Below are 18,210 nucleotides of genomic sequence, written 5' to 3' on the forward strand. Positions count from 1 at the left end.
AGGTCCAGTGTAAAGTTTCCACAGTCAGTGATGGTTTGGGGTGCCATGTCATCTGCTGGTGTTGGTCCACTGTGTTTTCTGAGGTCCAAGGTCAACGCAGCCGTATACCAGGAAGTTTTAGAGCACTTCATGCTTCCTGCTGCTGACCAACTTTATGGAGATGCAGATTTCATTTTCCAACAGGACTTGGCACCTGCACACAGTGCCAAAGCAACCAGTATCTGGTTTAAGGACCATGGTATCCCTGTTCTTAATTGGCCAGCAAACTCGCCTGACCTTAACCCCATAGAAAATCTATGGGGTATTGTGAAGAGGAAGATGCGATATGCCAGACCCAACAATGCAGAAGAGCTGAAGACCACTATCAGAGCAACCTGGGCTCTCATAACACCTGAGCAGTGCCACAGACCGATCGACTCCATGCCACGCCGCATTGCTGCAGTAATTCAGGCAAAAGGAGCCCCAACTAAGTATTGAGTGCTGTACATGCTCATACTTTTCATGTTCATACTTTTCAGTTGGCCAAGATTTCTAAAAATCCTTTCTTTGTATTGGTCTTAAGCAATATTCTAATTTTCTGAGATACTGAATTTGGGATTTTCCTTAGTTTTCAGTTATAATCATCAAAATTAAAAGAAATAAACATTTGAAATATATCAGTCTGTGTGTAATGAATGAATATAATATACAAGTTTCACTTTTTGAATGGAATTAGTGAAATAAATCAACTTTTTGATGATATTCTAATTATATGACCAGCACCTGTATATATATATATATATATATATACACTGGCGGCAAAAAGTTTGGAATAATGTACAGATTTTGCGGTTTCGGAAGGAAATAGTACTTTAACCAAAGTGGCATTCAACTGATCACAAAATATAGTTAGAACAATACTGATGTAAAAAACAGCACCATCACTATTTGAAAAAAGTCATTTTTGATCAAATCTAGACAGGCCCCATTTCCAGCAACCATCACTCCAACACTTATCCTTGAGTAATCATGCTAAATTGCTAATTTAGAAAATCACTTGCCATTATATCAAACACAGCTGAAAGCTATTTGGTTCGTTAAATGAAACTTAACATTGTCTTTGTGTTTGTTTTTGAGTGGCCACAGTATGCAATAGACTGGCATGTATTAAGGTCAATATTAGGTCAAAAATGGCAAAAAAGAAACGGCTTTCTCTAGAAACTCGTCAGTCAATCATTGTTTTGAGGACTGAAGGTTATACAATGCTTGAAATTGCCAAAAAAACTGAAGATTTCATACAAAGGTGTAAACTACAGTCTTCAAAGACAAAGGACAACTGGCTCAAACAAGGACAGAAAGAGATGTGGAAGGCCAGATGTACAATTAAACAAGAGGATAAGTACATCAGAGTCTTTAGTCTGAGAAAAAGACGCCTCACATGTCCTCAGCTGACAGCTTCATTGAATTCTACCCGCTCAACACCAGGGGTGCAGGCCTTATGGGAAGAATTGCAATGAAAAAGCCACTTTTGAAACAGAAAAACAAAAAGAAAAGGTCAGAGTGGGCAAAGAAACACAGACATTGGACAACAGATAATTGGAAAAGTGTGTTATGGATCTTAAACCCCACTGATCTTTTGTGGGATCAGCTAGACAGTAAGGTGCATGAGAATTGCCCGACAAGACAATGGCTAGGTCTACAGGAAGTGTGGGGTGAAATGTCACCTGAGTATCTGGACAAACTGACAGCTAGAATGCCAAGGATCTGCAAAGCTGTCGTTGCTGCACGTGGAGGATTTTTTGATGAGAAATCTTTAAAGTAGATTAATTCAAATTGTAATAGTAATTTTTCACGTTATTAATGTCCTGACTATACATTGTGATCAGTTGAATGTCACTTTGGTGAATAAAAGTACCAATTTCTTTCCATAAGAGCAAAATCTGTACATTATTCCAAACTTTTGGCTGCCAGTGTGTATGTATGTATGTATGTGTGTGTGTGTGTGTGTGTGTATATATATATATATATATATATATATATATATATATATACAGGTGCATCTCAATAAATTAGAATGTCGTGGAAAAGTTCATTTATTTCAGTAATTCAACTCAAATTGTGAAATTCGTGTATTAAATAAATTCAGTGCACACAGACTGAAGTAGTTTAAGTCTTTGGTTCTTTTAATTGTGATGATTTTGGCTCACATTTAACAAAAACCCACCAATTCACTATCTCAAAAAATTAGAATACATCATAAGACCAATAAAAAAAACATTTTTAGTGAATTGTTGGCCTTCTGGAAAGTATGTTCATTTACTGTATATGTACTCAATACTTGGTAGGGGCTCCTTTTGCTTTATTACTGCCTCAATTCGGCGTGGCATGGAGGTGATCAGTTTGTGGCACTGCTGAGGTGGTATGGAAGCCCAGGTTTCTTTGACAGTGGCCTTCAGCTCATCTGCATTTTTTGGTCTCTTGTTTCTCATTTTCCTCTTGACAATACCCCATAGATTCTCTATGGGGTTCAGGTCTGGTGAGTTTGCTGGCCAGTCAAGCACACCAACACCACGGTCATTTAACCAACTTTTGGTGCTTTTGGCAGTGTGGGCAGGTGCCAAATCCTGCTGGAAAATGAAATCAGCATTTTTAAAAAGCTGGTCAGCAGAAGGAAGCATGAAGTGCTCCAAAATTTCTTGGTAAACGGGTGCAGTGACTTTGGTTTTCAAAAAACACAATGGACCAACACCAGCAGATGACATTGCACCCCAAATCATCACAGACTGTGGAAACTTAACACTGGACTTCAAGCAACTTGGGCTATGAGCTTCTCCACCCTTCCTCCAGACTCTAGGACCTTGGTTTCCAAATGAAATACAAAACTTGCTCTCATTTGTAAAGAGGACTTTGGAACACTGGGCAACAGTCCAGTTCTTCTTCTCCTTAGCCCAGGTAAGACGCCTCTGACGTTGTCTGTGGTTCAAGAGTGGCTTAACAAGAGGAATACGACAACTGTAGCCAAATTCCTTGACATGTCTGTGTGTGGTGGCTCTTGATGCCTTGACCCCAGCCTCAGTCCATTCCTTGTGAAGTTCACCCAAATTCTTGAATAGATTTTGCTTGACAATCATAAGGCTGCGGTTCTCTCGGTTGATTGTGCATCTTTTTCTTCCACACTTTTTCCTTCCACTCAACTTTCTGTTAACATGCTTGGATACAGCACTCTGTGAACAGCCAGCTTCTTTGGCAATGAATGTTTGTGGCTTACCCTCCTTGTGAAGGGTGTCAATGATTGTCTTCTGGACAACTGTCAGATCAGCAGTCTTCCCCATGATTGTGTAGCCTAGTGAACCAAACTGAGAGACCATTTTGAAGGCTCAGGAAATCTTTGCAGGTGTTTTGAGTTGATTAGCTGATTGGCATGTCACCATATTCTAATTTTTTGAGATAGTGAATTGGTGGGTTTTTGTTAAACGAGAGCCAAAATCATCACAATTAAAAGAACCAAAGACTTAAACTACTTCAGTCTGTGTGCACTGAATTTATTTAATACACGAGTTTCACAATTTGAGTTGAATTACTGAAATAAATTAACTTTTCCATGACATTCTAATTTATTGAGATGCACCTGTATATATATATATATATATATATATATATATATATATATATATATATATATATATAATTTATTTATTTATTTTTCCTAATGATGCCGTGGAGATTTTGTCTTTCAATTAAAACACAGCTCCTGAAGTGTTCTGGTCCCTGTTCTGCTGTCTTTTCCTGTTCATCTCTCAAACCATCCCCGTTCCATCTCCCAAACATACTGTATGCTTCATTCTGCTAAACTGTTTGTGCGCTTATTAACACAGACTGTCATATTCTATGAATAAAAGAGCTATGTGAAATCTTGTGACCTTTTCGTATCGCAGCCTGCAACAGTGCGACACCACTGGGTTCACCGGAGAAGACAAGAGGGCAAATGCAAACAGTGCGGAAAGGTGTGTAGAATGAGTCTCAATAAGAGTGTTTAGAGATAAAACATTAGAAATCTTACATGCATCACTTAACAAAGGCTAATTACTGAAGTCTAAAGCATTCAAAGTATTTATTAGAGCTCTGTTCTCTAATCTCTTCCTGCAGGGGTTTCAGCAGAAGTTTGCTTTTCACAGTAAAGAGATTGTAGCTATTAGTTGCTCCTGGTGCAAACAAGCAGTAAGTCTCTCAGCCTGTATGTGTTAGTGTGTTTCAGTATTGTAGAGCATGTCAATTTTTGTGTCTGTGTGTAATGGCTCTTCTCTCTCTCTCTCTCTCTCTGTCTGTGTACAGTATCATAATAAGGTGGCATGCTTTATGCTGCAGCAAATAGAAGAACCATGTTCATTAGGAGCACATGCCGCTGTTATAGTACCTCCTACCTGGATTATACGGGTTCGCCGACCTCAGGTATACACACACTACACCCTGTTACTTCTCTGTAGCAGTGTGCTGTGATGCTTGATTTATTCACATTTTATGTGAAAGATCAACAAACTGTATTAGATAATTAAATACATTTTGTGGGTCTGTAAATTATTGACCAGTGCTGTCATCATCTCCTGTGGTTGAATTAAATGCAAAATGCTAGGTGTACTCACCCTCATTCAGGCCTAGCCAAGCAATATGACACACTGGTAACATTTTCTGGTAAACATTTCATTTCATTCCACATAAAAATTGACAAACTGATGCAATTTTTCAAAACGCATCAGAGTTTTACATGCTTTCTCAAAAATATTTAAGAAATGTTCTGCTCTGCTACAATATGCTTTGCTTAGAAATCATTTTATCTGGCCTTGAATTGTTAAACTCAATCATACAGAATTTGTAATATATACTGAATGAAAGAGCTGTTCAGCACAAAATTGGAATAAATAAAAAGTTACAAAATTGGCAGCTTTTCTGTGTTCAGCCACCAGCAACACTGCAGTGTGTTTTAAATACATTTTATTGAGGAGCTGCTTTGTAATAATGTTGTTTTGCTGTTTTTCAATTCCAGTCATCACTAAAGTCAAGCAAAAAGAAGAAACGAACATCTTTCAAACGCAAATCCAGCAAAAAGGGAGCAGAGGTATGAGTCAAACCAAAAAATGGTCTTTGTGGTTCCATAGGATGACCCAGGTAAAAAACAGCATACTATATCTTCATCCCATATGTCTCTCTCTCTCTCTCTCTCTCTCTCTCTTCCAGGAGGCTCGATGGAAGCCCTTCATAGTGAGGCCTATTCCCTCTCAGCTCATGAAGCCACTGCTGGTGTTTGTAAACCCAAAGAGTGGAGGAAACCAGGTCTGTTGATAATGATGATGATACCAGACCAGTCTGACTGTGTATGAAGGTCACATGTATGAAGTGCACTTGTTACAACAACAGTTTGTCTCTCTTTCTCTTTGTCTCTCTCTCTTAGGGATCTAAAATAATTCAGTCCTTTCTGTGGTATCTAAATCCTCGGCAGGTCTTTGATCTCAGTCAAGGAGGTCCTCAGGAGGGGTCAGTACCTGTATATGGAAGCCCTCAGAAGAAAAGTAGTAAACTCTGCCATCAGTATGACGTGTTTATATTGTAACGTGTATGTTTATGGGTCTTTTTTAGGTTGGAGATGTACCGCAAAGTACACAACTTGCGAATCCTGGCCTGTGGTGGGGATGGCACGGTGAGCGAGCGTATATGTGTGAATGTGACAATAATCTGAGAAGAAATTATCATGTGGATGTTAGGTGAGGTGAGTGTGTGTAATAATTATAAACCCCTCCAGCAGGAGGCAGCACTGCATTCTCATCTCCCTGCCTGTGAGCTGAGCAAGAGATGTTTTCCTGTCATAATACTATGACACGTTTTTGATGAGTCACATGTTTGAGGAGTTTTGTGTGTGTCTTGGTTTACCCCATGCTGTCACATCTCTGTAATCTGTCTGTGTGAGTAATTAAGAGCATTAAATGTTGATTTGAATGCAGTCATATTTCATACTGTGACTTTGATCCATAAGGGAGAAGTTCAGGAATAATGCCTTAAGCCCATGGAAATAAGGAGTTTAATTCCACCCATCCCATCACTCCTCCTCCACCCTGCTGAGCAGCTGAACTGCAGTTTTGAGGAAAACGCTCCATAGATTCATTCTGTCTCACGTTTTTGTGAGGTTCTTTGTAGTTTGAACTCTCTGCACTGTATTGGTTGTGATTTTACAATACAAGATATCTAATACTAACTAGTTTATGTTTTTTTTACTGTAGGCACTGTAGGCTCGCGCTCTGTCACAAAAAAACAAACACACACACTCACGTTAAATTATGTTTTGTCTCAGGTGGGCTGGATCTTGTCCACTCTTGATCAGCTGCAGCTCAATCCTTCGCCTGCTGTGGCAGTACTTCCTCTGGGCACCGGAAATGACCTCGCTAGGACGCTAAACTGGGGTGGGGTGAGTAAAACTTCTGTCACAAATCTATGGTAAAGATAGAGAGGTGCGCACATTTGGGCAATATATGAGCATTTTCGAAAGTCTCTGTATGTGTGTCTGTGTGTGTAGGGTTACACAGATGAACCTTTGAGTAAAATTCTGTCTCACGTTGAGGATGGAAACATTGTTCAGCTAGATCGATGGAATCTCCATGTGAAGCCCAACCCAGATGCGGGCCCAGAAGAAAGAGACGAGCAGGTGACGGGCAAGGTAAGGGTTCTGGACCCCTACAGTCTCTTGCTTTGCTCTTTTAAACACAGTTAAAAGCAGCAGTATCATCTGCATCAGCAGCTGAAGTGTTATAGTCAGATTTATCTGTGCTCCACAGCTCCCCCTAGACGTCTTCAATAATTATTTCAGCCTTGGTTTTGACGCTCGCGTGACTCTAGAGTTCCACGAATCTCGAGGTTGGTGTAAAGGCATTAATGTATTATTTATAGCATGTGACCGTATATTAAGACTTTAGAGTAGAATCTTGTTTTCATGTTTGTGTGCATGTGTCTTTTGGGGTTTGTGAGATAAGATTGTTTTTTATGGTAAAATTTGTGCTAATTGAGATTAATTAATTCTCTCTGTCCTCAGAGGCCAACCCTGAGAAATTTAACAGCCGATTCAGAAACAAAATGTTCTATGCAGGGGTAAGTGAGACACATGTACTCTCTCACAAAAAAACGGCCACATTCTCAGACAAGTTAATGATTTTATTTAATATTTTGTTTTAATGGCAAAATAATTATGACAGTGGGATGGTGAGATGCATAATTATTTTTCTTTTTAATACAGACAGCATTTTCTGATTTCTTGATGGGCAGTTCCAAAGACCTGGCCAAACACATCAAAGTGGTGGTATGTACAGAGTTTAGCTAAACAAAGAGCCCTTTGTGCAGAGCAAGAGAGGAAATGGAATGCACACATGGAAATCTGTGTGTTTTGAAATGCTAATAAGGCGCTGTGGTTTTAGGTCTCGGAAGTATTTGCATGTTTGTTTATGTATTTCTTCCTCTTGGGCTTTAAGCACCAAGAAGTGTCTACTTCAGTGTTGAAAGTTTTTTTCAGCTGACTGTTTTATTGTTCTAGAGGCTTAAACTTCAAATGTATTTTTTTTACTGCTTTATCTCGCTCTCATTCTCTATAGTGTGATGGAACAGATTTGACCTCTAAAGTCCAGGATTTGAAGCTGCAGTGCTTGGTCTTCCTCAATATCCCCAGGTAACACACAGCTCTTTATACCTGTAATAATAATCTATCCTTGTATCTGCTCCAGATATGTCAGTGTTAAGTGTTTGTATGTTTGTGTGTTAATGTTTATTGCAGGTATTGTGCAGGCACTATGCCATGGGGCAATCCAAGTGAGCATCATGACTTTGAGCCTCAGCGGCACGATGATGGCTGCATTGAGGTCATTGGATTCACAATGACATCACTGGTATGCTTCACCTCATTACATAATAATGAATTGACCTCAAATCAGAAATATGTCTTTTAGAGTGAAGTTGGTGAATTTACTCTCTCTCTCTCTATATTGTGTCTGTAGGCCACACTGCAGGTCGGAGGTCACGGTGAGAGGTTAAATCAATGTCGCGAGGTCACTCTTACCACCTTTAAGTCGATCCCTATGCAGGTGGACGGAGAGCCTTGCAAACTAGCACCATCTGTCATTCACATCTCCCTTCGAAACCAGGCCAACATGGTGCAGAAAACCAAAAGACGCACATCGATACCACTGCTCAATGAGTACGTGCAACATGTACTTATTTGTGAGAACACACTCATTCGTGGCTGACCTCAAAAGGGTTAATCTCAGTCATTTTCTCACTCTCTTGTTGTTGCAAACCCATATGACTTTCACCACATATTTTTCTTCTTTGAAACACAAAGGGAGGTGTTAGGCAGAATGTTAACCTCAGTCACCATTCACTTTCATTGCATGGAAAAAGATGCAATGACAGTGAATGGTGACTGAGGCTAAATTTCTGCTTGACATCTCCTTTTATGTTCTACAGAAGAAAGAAAGTAATTTGAGTTTGAAGCAAGTTGAGGGTGAATAAATGAAAGAATTTTCATTTTTGGGTGAACTATCCTTTTAAGAACAAGGTCATATTGCAATTTCTGAATGTGCTTTATAAAGCATGAAGGCTCTTTAAAAGGGCAACTGACCAAAATGTCCACACACCAACAAATGTCTGTGTATTTGGTGGGAGCTGATTTTAATAAATAGTCAGAGTGAGCCAAAAGTTTAACTTTGCCGGTTTGCTGTCTCTTTATTGAGCTGTTACTAAAAGTGAGAGGTTTAGTGTGATTTATAAGCTCTCTCTGTCTCATTGCTTTTCTCTGACACTGTAAAAGTGAATATATTACCCTCATAAAAGCCTACTAAGGACAGAGAAGCTTGCTTTAGTCCTGCCAAATTAGATAATCGCTCTCTCTCTGAGGTTTTGTTAATTTCACACCTGGCCGGTTCTGCGGGGGAAAGCACTGTATCGACGGCAGATAGGCCCTTAATGTAACCACCGGTAAAATGCAAAATAACGGAAGTGGAGATGGATTTAATGAGTTTTGTCACAGTAGCGCTGTTTGGTGAAGCAGGAGTCAAGGGCAGAATACTGTACCTAAACAAGACGGCACACTCACTATTACACACTGCAGTTATTGAAAGTTTAAATCTGTGAGATGTTTGTGCCATAGATCCTGTTTGATTACGTACGTACAGTATGTGTTTTTCTGATTGGATTTTTTTTTTCTGTCCAGCAGTCAGCAACCATTTCCAGAAAGGTTACGGATCAGAGTGAGTCGCATCAGCATGCACGATTATGAAGCTCTGCACTATGACAAGGAGAAGCTCAAAGAAGCTTGTGAGTATCAAATCCACACACATATAACATTACACTCACACATTTTCAGTCCAGAAAATACAGTGGTAATTCTTAGTGTGCTGTGGCTGCTCAAGGTTATGAGTGTGTAAATGCAAGCTGCACTTCTATTTTTCAGCACTAGATGTCATCACAACACTGCAGTGAGTTATTAAAGTCTCTTGTGCAGGCGTTTAGTGGGTCTCTGAGAAACATTTCAGAAAAATTACAGACATGTATCAGAAATAGATTTAGCTTTGGTTTATGACACAGAATCTTTTGGATCACATTTTTCTCTACTTTCTGGTTCAGAAGAGGTTTGTGTGTGTGTGTGCATGCGTGTGGTATCCTGCTAGTGTGAGAGTTAAAAACATACCTGCAGATCTATGTTTGGGTGTCTACAGTGTGTGTATAAAAGGACAAATAAAGGAAAGACATGGAGAGAGAAGCTTTTTTGCTGTTCATACAGTTGTTCTGTACTCTCCTCTGTGATACAAAATATAACACTCATTCCTGCATCCCCTCTGCATGCTGCTGTCAACCCCTCTTCACTCTTCTGAAGAGCTTTGACAATACCACCAACTGAACAGAGACAGAGAGCAAACCTGAACAGAATTTGGGAATGACTGTTCAGATGTTGCTAAGCAACCCAACATTCCTCAATGGAAGAGACCTCTCCCATCTCTCTGTTCTCTTTCTCTGCTTGATTCTTCCTGCTTCCCCTGTTGCTTTCTCTCTCTCTTCCTCCCCTCCTTGCCAGAGAAGCTTTCCATCCTCTTGAGAAAGCTCATTTAATTCAGAAATATTGCCGATTGCTCTGAATCCTGTGAGAATCTGCTGGATCTGTGTCCCTATACTCAGTAGGGCATGACTTCCACTCCTTTTGCGGTGAAACATACTGTATCTTCATCACGTCAAGCCTGGTTGGGTTTGTCACTGAAATAAATCGGTGCATAGCTGTTACAGTTGTGATTAGGGTTGCCAATCATCCCGTATTTAAGGGAACAAACTTGCTTTCCATATGAAATCCATACGGATTTGTCCTGTATTTTAGCGTCTAACACCCAAACTGCTAAGAATGTCTCACAAACTGAGAGAAATGGACCTGAAACACACCTTTCTAATGAGTTGTGTGATATATCGGCAGTTGCTACGTTACATGGATGCCACACTTGGCAGAAGTGGCCGGGGGGAAACATCAATAATTGTCAGTGCTATTTTCTGCCAAGTTTTCTGTCAGAAGCAGGAGAATTTTGTCAAACATATTGTATTTGAGTGCATGAAAATTGATTCTTACTATTGTGATTCCAAAACAACAGTAAACGCACATATTCATGACAAAACATAACATTACATTGCATTGCAAATGTCAGTGCTCATTCTGGAAAGGAGACTCTGTAAATTACATTGAGAAAATCTGCAGAAATTTTAGTACAAATCTACAGTACAGGCTTAGTTAAAAACACTTAATGTGATTTTTTTCATTTTCCTTGTGATAACTCTATTTACTGTCAAAACAATTACACTCTAATCCAAGGAAAAATACACTGTTTTCATGTTAAGAGTTTTCACTCCCATAAAAATCCATTATATTGCATGGTTGCTTAAAACAGTACTAAAACTTGTACTAAGATAGTGGCTCTGGAAGGCCAAATATATATATATATATATATATATATATATATATATATATATATATATATATATATATATATTATTATTATTATTATTATTGTGATATATATATATATATATATATATATATATATTAGTTTTAACACATTAGTCATATACTTTCTACTAGGGGTGCATGGTTTACCGGTACTATCAAAGTATCGCGATACCAAAAAAATTAAATGGTACGAAATCATCTTGTTGCTATTTTTGGTACCATATTATAGTATGTTGTCATTAGCTAAATTATATGAGATGTGACAAATTTGAGATGAAATCAATGACAATTTGAAAATAAAACAATCTAGATATGGCAAAGTGTGATCATTAAACAGAAGAAGGATGTAATGCACGCTATGCGCTGCACGCTACAGAATGAACAAAAGGTGCCGCTCTGTCATATGATTCCCACACAGACATACACACGGGTGCACGCATACGCACATACACACACCACACACTGCTGGTGCTTAATTTTCATGCAGTGTGTTTAGAATATAAATGGCTGTTAACACTTAAATGAACTCCTCTGGTGCAGCTCGGAGATTTCAGCTCGAGAGTCGCACGGGATTATCCCAGCATTAATGGTAATTATAAATAACCTGTCAAAAACAGGAAGAACTCAAAGGTCTGTAAAAAATAAAAGTCCCACTAACATGAAAGCTCTATTCAACTGGATATGGAAATTATCGACAAAAAAATATAACTACTGTATAAAAAATGTATATTCAAAAAGTAGCAATAATACTCGTAATAAAAATGATTTAATATTAAATGGTTGTATTATTATTATTATTATTATTATTATTATTATTATTATCTGTAAGCAATATCACAAAGCAAGCAGCCTTGTGCCACAGGTAATCAGATTATTTTCATTAATGTTTTCATTAATACTGTGAAGCTCTGTTGTGCAGCATTGTATTTTACCAAAAATAGCAATTTGTTTGTAAAAAATAATAAAAAAAATAAATATATATATATATATATATATATATATATATATATATATATATATATATATATATATATTTATTTATTTATTTTATTTTTTTTCTGATTTTCAAGAACAAGTTTTTGCGTCCGTCCATGCTGGTTTTCAATCATTTGCCTATGTAAACAAGCTCTAGGTAGACCTCTTTAACCACTGTGCAGCGTCTTGCACAGGAGCGCTGCTGAAAAAAGTCCCTTATTTAGAGCTGGAGTGTCCCGTATTTGGCTGTGGTAGAAACCTGGCAACCCTAGTTGGGATCTCATTAAGGTATTCATCCATGCTTTCACCATTTGCATCTGAAGTGACTTGGACACTAGGATGTGTATATACATGAAAGGACACATTCACCCTCAGCAACCACTGCACAAACAACATATTCCATCATATTCTCCTCCTCTTAATGACAGCAGAGTCAACAGCAGGCTTAGAGCCTTGAGTCTACAAAATGCCTGCAGAGATATTGAGTCTTGTGGAGACTAAATTGCCACATCCTCCCCATCACGTCCTATTACTGTTTGACTTTGTTTCATGAGAAATCTGAGGATTAGTCTGAATGAGCTTGATTGGGTCTCAGCGAGCACTTGTTGGACATGGCAGACACAACTGCCATAAATCATATTCATCAACCCATGAATAGACGTATTAATAAAGACAGATTAATTTGGCAAAGTTGCCGAAGTTTGTTTGTTTGTTTGTTTTCTTTCTTTCTTTCTTCACCATACCTCTCTTCCTCTCTCTTTTATTTTTACTCCTTCTCCCACTGCTGATCAGTATCTCCAGAGAGAAAAAATGTGGGCTAAGTTTTTCACAACACACAGCAGCCTGTTACTGTGAGTGATTGAATGATTCTGTTTCTTCTTTCCATCTTTCTTTTTAACTTCATATTTTCTCTCTCTCTCATCCTTATCTCAGCGATCCCACTGGGTCTCATCGTTGTCCCAGGAGACAGTGATCTGGAAACCTGCCGAGCGCACATCGAGAGACTACAGGAGGTAAAAAATGAGGGGGTGGGTATAACAGATGGAGTGGGGTATGAAACAAAAAAATTGAAATTAGGAGGATAGGAAAAGAGAGATGAGGAGTGAAGTGTTAGAGTTTGAGTAAAGATGGGAACAGTCAGTCACAGTGAGAATCTAATGACGGAGAAGTTTTATTCAGTGCAACAGATGAAATATAGACCTTTCATGTCATCTTATACTGTCTTTGTTGCATTTTTTCTTTTCTTTAGGGAACAGTGGTTAGATAAAGAATTTCACTTTCAGCTATGAAACTAAATGGTTCCCCAACCAATCGGAGCCTTTATCTAGAGAAATGTGCAAATTATGGCTTGTTGTGTTGGCATATGGAAGGCAAAAGCAGGAGAATTTATCATAAAATCTCTCACATACTCACAGGCACACTCACTGCTCTCAGCAGTCTTTAATGAAATACCCTAGGCGGTAAAGTTGTTTGAAAACTGGTGTGATTAGAGTCTCTGTGAAAGTTGGTATTCTTTATTCTCAAACTCAAATTCACATGCTCATATTCATTCAATCAGTCAGCAGATAATGGTTATGTGCTATAGCATCTGCTATGTTAGTGGCCAAACGGGTGTGAGATGTATCTGATATGATGCTTTGTGTGTGTGTATGTGTGTGTATGTACAGTATGTGATATGATCTGATCTGATCTGATGGGTAGTGTGTCTGATCTATGGGGTTTGTGTGTATCTAATGGAATGGGGTCTCCCACAGGACTTTGTTTCGTGTCACCCATCTCTTCAGCGACTGGTGCTCCAGGTGGGTAAGACACTCCAGAGAGGTGAGACAGGCACACCTGGAGCACTTTCAGGAACAAGACTGGAAATACAGCCTGGTCACTTGTACTAAGAATTTGATGAAAATTCCTTTGATGCAAACCTTAGATAATACTAGCGCAGCACATTTCTGTACTCTAAAAGTAGGCTCTGAGTCAGAAATGTTTACTATGAGAGTGCGTAAATCCCCAGAGAGATAAATTACGCAAAAGAGTTTGTTTTCAGATAGAGCTTAACAACATCCCTAAAGCAAAGTATTCCAGAACCCATCCTAAAACTCTTCCACATCCTTCTGAGTGAGATTAGAGCGCTCTAGCGCCTCCTAGACACTAGTCTGTTCGTAGACGTAAAGAAAACCCTCATTAGTATGGCATTCCCTCATGACAGATGTTATGGGAGAAACTTCAAATAGGCACAAATTACAGTAAACTCGGTAAGCTAAATCCACCAGCTCAGCCCATCGTTCCCCAGATATTTCCCCTGGGTCCTAAGTGCTCCCATGTGCTTTGTGTGGATGGATGCTGTTGATCACGTTTTAGCCTCTGTTGGGAATGGCAGCTTTATAGTGATGGTGCATGCAGGTGTTGTAGTCATTTTGTGCTTGTGGATTCTGTGAGTAAAGTCTTTGTAGTGTGTATATTGTGTTTAGATGTGAGGTTCTGACTCAGTTGCATGAATTTCATGGCAAGTTATATACAGTTGATGTTCAAATGGCACTTTGAAGCTTTATTGAAAGAGATGTAACAGGAAATTATTAAAAATTGGTTTGTGTATGCTGAAAATAGTGAAGTTCTGCAATGTACAGATGCTGTTTGTCTGCTCTGAGTTACATAAGATGCCGTTAACGATGACTTCTCTCCACGTTTCTATCACCTCCTTTCTCTCATTCTCAGAAAGGTGATGGGACCAAACCTAAGGCTTTGTCATCACAGAGGCTGTCGCCAAAATGGTGCTTTCTCGACTGTGAGTATTCTTTTACTGCAGTGTGTATGTTAGAATTCAGAGGTACAGGGCTGGAATGGACTGAGGGCTCACTTCTTTTTCTGTGACCAGCACAGTGGCCTGCTACAGCACAGAACCATTATGCTCCTTTAGGATGTGGGCTGGAATTGTGCTTATCAGTGCACAAAGCGTTATATTTTTCCCATGTGAATAAAACTGCAGAGAGTAAAGGTCAGATATTCAAAACATGAATCAGGCCTACAAAATACTTTAAGTGCCACAGTCAGCTACAGTACAGTTGAGAAAGAGCACAAAAGAAAGAGTCATAAGTCTTCATATTAAAGAAACAGAATCTACTCTGACATTTCAGATATAATAAGGAGTATCATTAGAATGACTTTTGTCAGCAGGAGAATTTGAGCTGCAGAGAAAGAGGTAGGAGCTGATTTCAGCATATTAACGGCATGTCTGTCACGATGAACTCTGTGCGCGTGTGCTCCACCAGGTCACACCTGCAGATCAGCACCAGCTCAGGAAATTTATGAAAGAGCTCATTGCTCATACATGCAAGCACACAATTGCTTGCACACCCACACACACACACACACACACACACACACACCTTTATGCCTTCATTTGCATCAGCCATTGAGCCCGCAGGATTCATCAGCTCTTTGGAAGCAATTAATGTCTGTTTTTTTGTTTTGTTTGTTTTTTCCATTAAATGTCAAGGCAGAATTAAAATTTTTCATTTAGTTTTTTGTCCAATTATTTTTATTTTATTTTTTTTCTCAGATAAAGTTGAACTCAGTACATATTGCTGATTATTTTCTCTGACACCTAGCAGTGTAGATGTTGCAAGAGCAAACGCTTTCAGTGACCGATTAAGATTGTAGAAATGCACTTTTCGCAGTCAGCATCTATGGAGCGATACTGTTTATATCTAGATAGATGCATCAAGTTGTACAACACAAAGTTAAAGGCATATCATGATACACTATATTGCGAAAAGTATTCGCTCACCCATCCAAATAATTGAATTCAGGTGTTCCAATCACTTCCATGGCCACAGGTGTATAAAATGAAGCACCTAGGCATGCAGACTGCTTCTACAAACATTTGTGAAAGAATGGGCCGCTCTCAGGAGCTCAGTGAATTCCAGCGTGGTACTGTGATAGGATGCCACCTGTGCAACAAGTCCAGTCGTGAAATTTCCTCGCTACTAAATATTCCACAGTCAACTGTCAGTGGTATTATAACAAAGTGGAAGCGATTGGGAATGACAGCAACTCAGCCACGAAGTGGTAGGCCACGTAAAATGACAGAGCGGGGTCAGCGGATGCTGAGGCGCATAGTGCGCAGAGGTCGCCAACTTTCTGCAGAGTCAATCGCTACAGACCTCCAAAGTTCATGTGGCCTTCAGATTAGCTCAAGAACAGTGCGTAGAGAGCTTCATGGAATGGGTTTCCATGGCCGAGCAGCTGCATCCAAGCCATACATCACCAAGTGCAATGCAAAGCGTCGGATGCAGTGGTGTAAAGCACGCCGCCACTGGACTCTAGAGCAGTGGAGACGCGTTCTCTGGAGTGACGAATCACGCTTCTCCATCTGGCAATCTGATGGATGAGTCTGGGTTTGGTGGTTGCCAGGAGAACGGTACTTGTCTGACTGCATTGTGCCAACTGTGAAGTTTGGTGGAGGTGGGATTATGGTGTGGGGTTGTTTTTCAGGAGCTGGACTTGGCCCCTTAGTTCCAGTGAAAGGAACTCAGAATGCTTCAACATACCAAGAGATTTTGGACAATTCCATGCTCCCAACTTTGTGGGAACAGTTTGGGGATGGCCCCTTCCTGTTCCAACATGACTGCACACCAGTGCACAAAGCAAGGTCCATAAAGACATGGATGAGCGAGTTTGGTGTGGAAGAACTTGACTGGCCTGCACAGAGTCCTGACCTCAACCCGATAGAGCACCTTTGGGATGAATTAGAGCGAAGACTGCGAGCCAGGCCTTCTTGTCCAACATCAGTGTCTGACCTCACAAATGCGCTTCTGGAAGAATGGTCAAAAATTCCCATAAATACACTCCTAAACCTTGTGGAAAGTCTTCCCAGAAGAGTTGAAGCTGTTATAGCTGCAAAGGGTGGGCCGACGTCATATTAAACCCTATGGATTAAGAATGGGATGTCACTTAAGTTCATATGCGTCTAAAGGCAGATGAGCGAATACTTTTGGCAATATAGGGTAATATTCATATTACACAACTTAGATGCACTATGTGAATTAATAAATGGTGAAATTGCCCTAAGATAATGTCTGCATCTCTTTTCTTGTGAAGGTCAAAGCGATGTATGTTGCTTGTGTTGAAAGGTGCGTTAAAGCCCTTTTGCAAATCTTGAAAAGTGAAAAGGCCTTTAGGCTTCCTTTGACAGCATCTCAAGGCTCTGGACATCAGTCATCAGTCATCATCATTACACACAAATCCTCCATGACAACAACCTAAACTGCTACACATCAAACTGGCACTATCTCAGTACTTCCATCTTTCCACCCTTTTTTATCATCCCTCCATTCCAGTCCCTCCTTCCACTCCTCCCAATGGCCCAGAGCAGAACTCATCTGCTCATTCTAAGACTAAAGAGCTTCTGAGGGCTTCATTACCAGAGCTGAGTGCTGCAACATGAAACAGAACATTTTGGAGTGATAGTGACAGCACTTCTGATCTCGGCTCAGTGTAATGAAATTGCTGTCGAAATGATTTCAAGTCCAGGTTTGATTGTCAATGCCTCCGAGCAACACTTAGGGGCAGCGTATATACAGCCAGTGTGTGGGGGAATCATGTGCACACATTGTATGTGTAGTAACTGTTATTTACTGGGATGAGGACAAGCTGTTGGAAGTGTGTGCATTGTATACACTCCCCACCACAGTTCATTATCTCTCTGTGGGGTTTAATTTATTTTGGTGAGATGGGAGATCTGTGTCAGTTTCTTTTCCTGCTCATTAAGAACAACATGAGGGGAGTGTTCTGTGTGTGAATGTCACACACAAACACAAATCCATTGAAACCATTGGTCCAAATACCTGGCTTGACTCTTTTTGGCAAAAAGTGAGCCTGTCCATGAATGTCATGGGTTCACCCAAAAATCAAAATGATTTAACTGATGTCAGTTACTTACCTGCATGTTGATCCAAACATGTATGAATTTCGTTCCCCCTTCGAACACAAATGAAGAATGTTGGAATAGTCACCTTTCACATCTATTGCATATTTTTTCATACAATGAATGTGAATTTTACTTCACTAACATTCTAGCCATTCCAACTTCACTAAGATGCTAACATTCTTCCTTAAATCTCTCTTTGTGTTCCATAGAAGAAAGAAAGTCAGACAGGTTTGGAACATGAGGGTAATAAAAGATGACAATTTTCATTTTTGAGTGAACTATCCCTTGAAGCATGTGCTAAGTGCTTTCTTGTTGAACA

At 39.6% G+C, this 18,210-nt stretch overlaps 1 protein-coding gene across 7 annotated transcripts in view; it reads left to right on the forward strand.

The window, feature by feature from the left end:
• LOC127440018 (diacylglycerol kinase zeta-like) overlaps positions 1-18,210 on the forward strand; it is a 111,050-nt gene that overhangs the window by 65,818 nt on the left and 27,022 nt on the right. For 5 of the 7 annotated variants that reach the window (XM_051696860.1, XM_051696418.1, XM_051696563.1 and 2 more), the window contains 18 exons: positions 3,915-3,983; positions 4,126-4,197; positions 4,312-4,428; positions 5,021-5,092; positions 5,212-5,307; positions 5,426-5,508; positions 5,611-5,671; positions 6,320-6,433; positions 6,542-6,682; positions 6,801-6,879; positions 7,055-7,110; positions 7,256-7,318; positions 7,608-7,681; positions 7,787-7,898; positions 8,007-8,206; positions 9,221-9,324; positions 12,902-12,981; positions 14,678-14,747. In XM_051696860.1, coding sequence (XP_051552820.1) covers positions 3,915-3,983; positions 4,126-4,197; positions 4,312-4,428; positions 5,021-5,092; positions 5,212-5,307; positions 5,426-5,508; positions 5,611-5,671; positions 6,320-6,433; positions 6,542-6,682; positions 6,801-6,879; positions 7,055-7,110; positions 7,256-7,318; positions 7,608-7,681; positions 7,787-7,898; positions 8,007-8,206; positions 9,221-9,324; positions 12,902-12,981; positions 14,678-14,747 — 1,663 coding nt within the window. The remainder of the gene's footprint in view (positions 1-3,914; positions 3,984-4,125; positions 4,198-4,311; positions 4,429-5,020; positions 5,093-5,211; positions 5,308-5,425; positions 5,509-5,610; positions 5,672-6,319; positions 6,434-6,541; positions 6,683-6,800; positions 6,880-7,054; positions 7,111-7,255; positions 7,319-7,607; positions 7,682-7,786; positions 7,899-8,006; positions 8,207-9,220; positions 9,325-12,901; positions 12,982-14,677; positions 14,748-18,210) is intronic. The other 2 variants (XM_051696640.1, XM_051696775.1) reach the window with 1 other exon arrangement.

The sequence above is a fragment of the Myxocyprinus asiaticus genome, chromosome 1 (genome assembly GCF_019703515.2).
Source record: "Myxocyprinus asiaticus isolate MX2 ecotype Aquarium Trade chromosome 1, UBuf_Myxa_2, whole genome shotgun sequence".
Classification (NCBI taxonomy): domain Eukaryota; kingdom Metazoa; phylum Chordata; class Actinopteri; order Cypriniformes; family Catostomidae; genus Myxocyprinus; species Myxocyprinus asiaticus.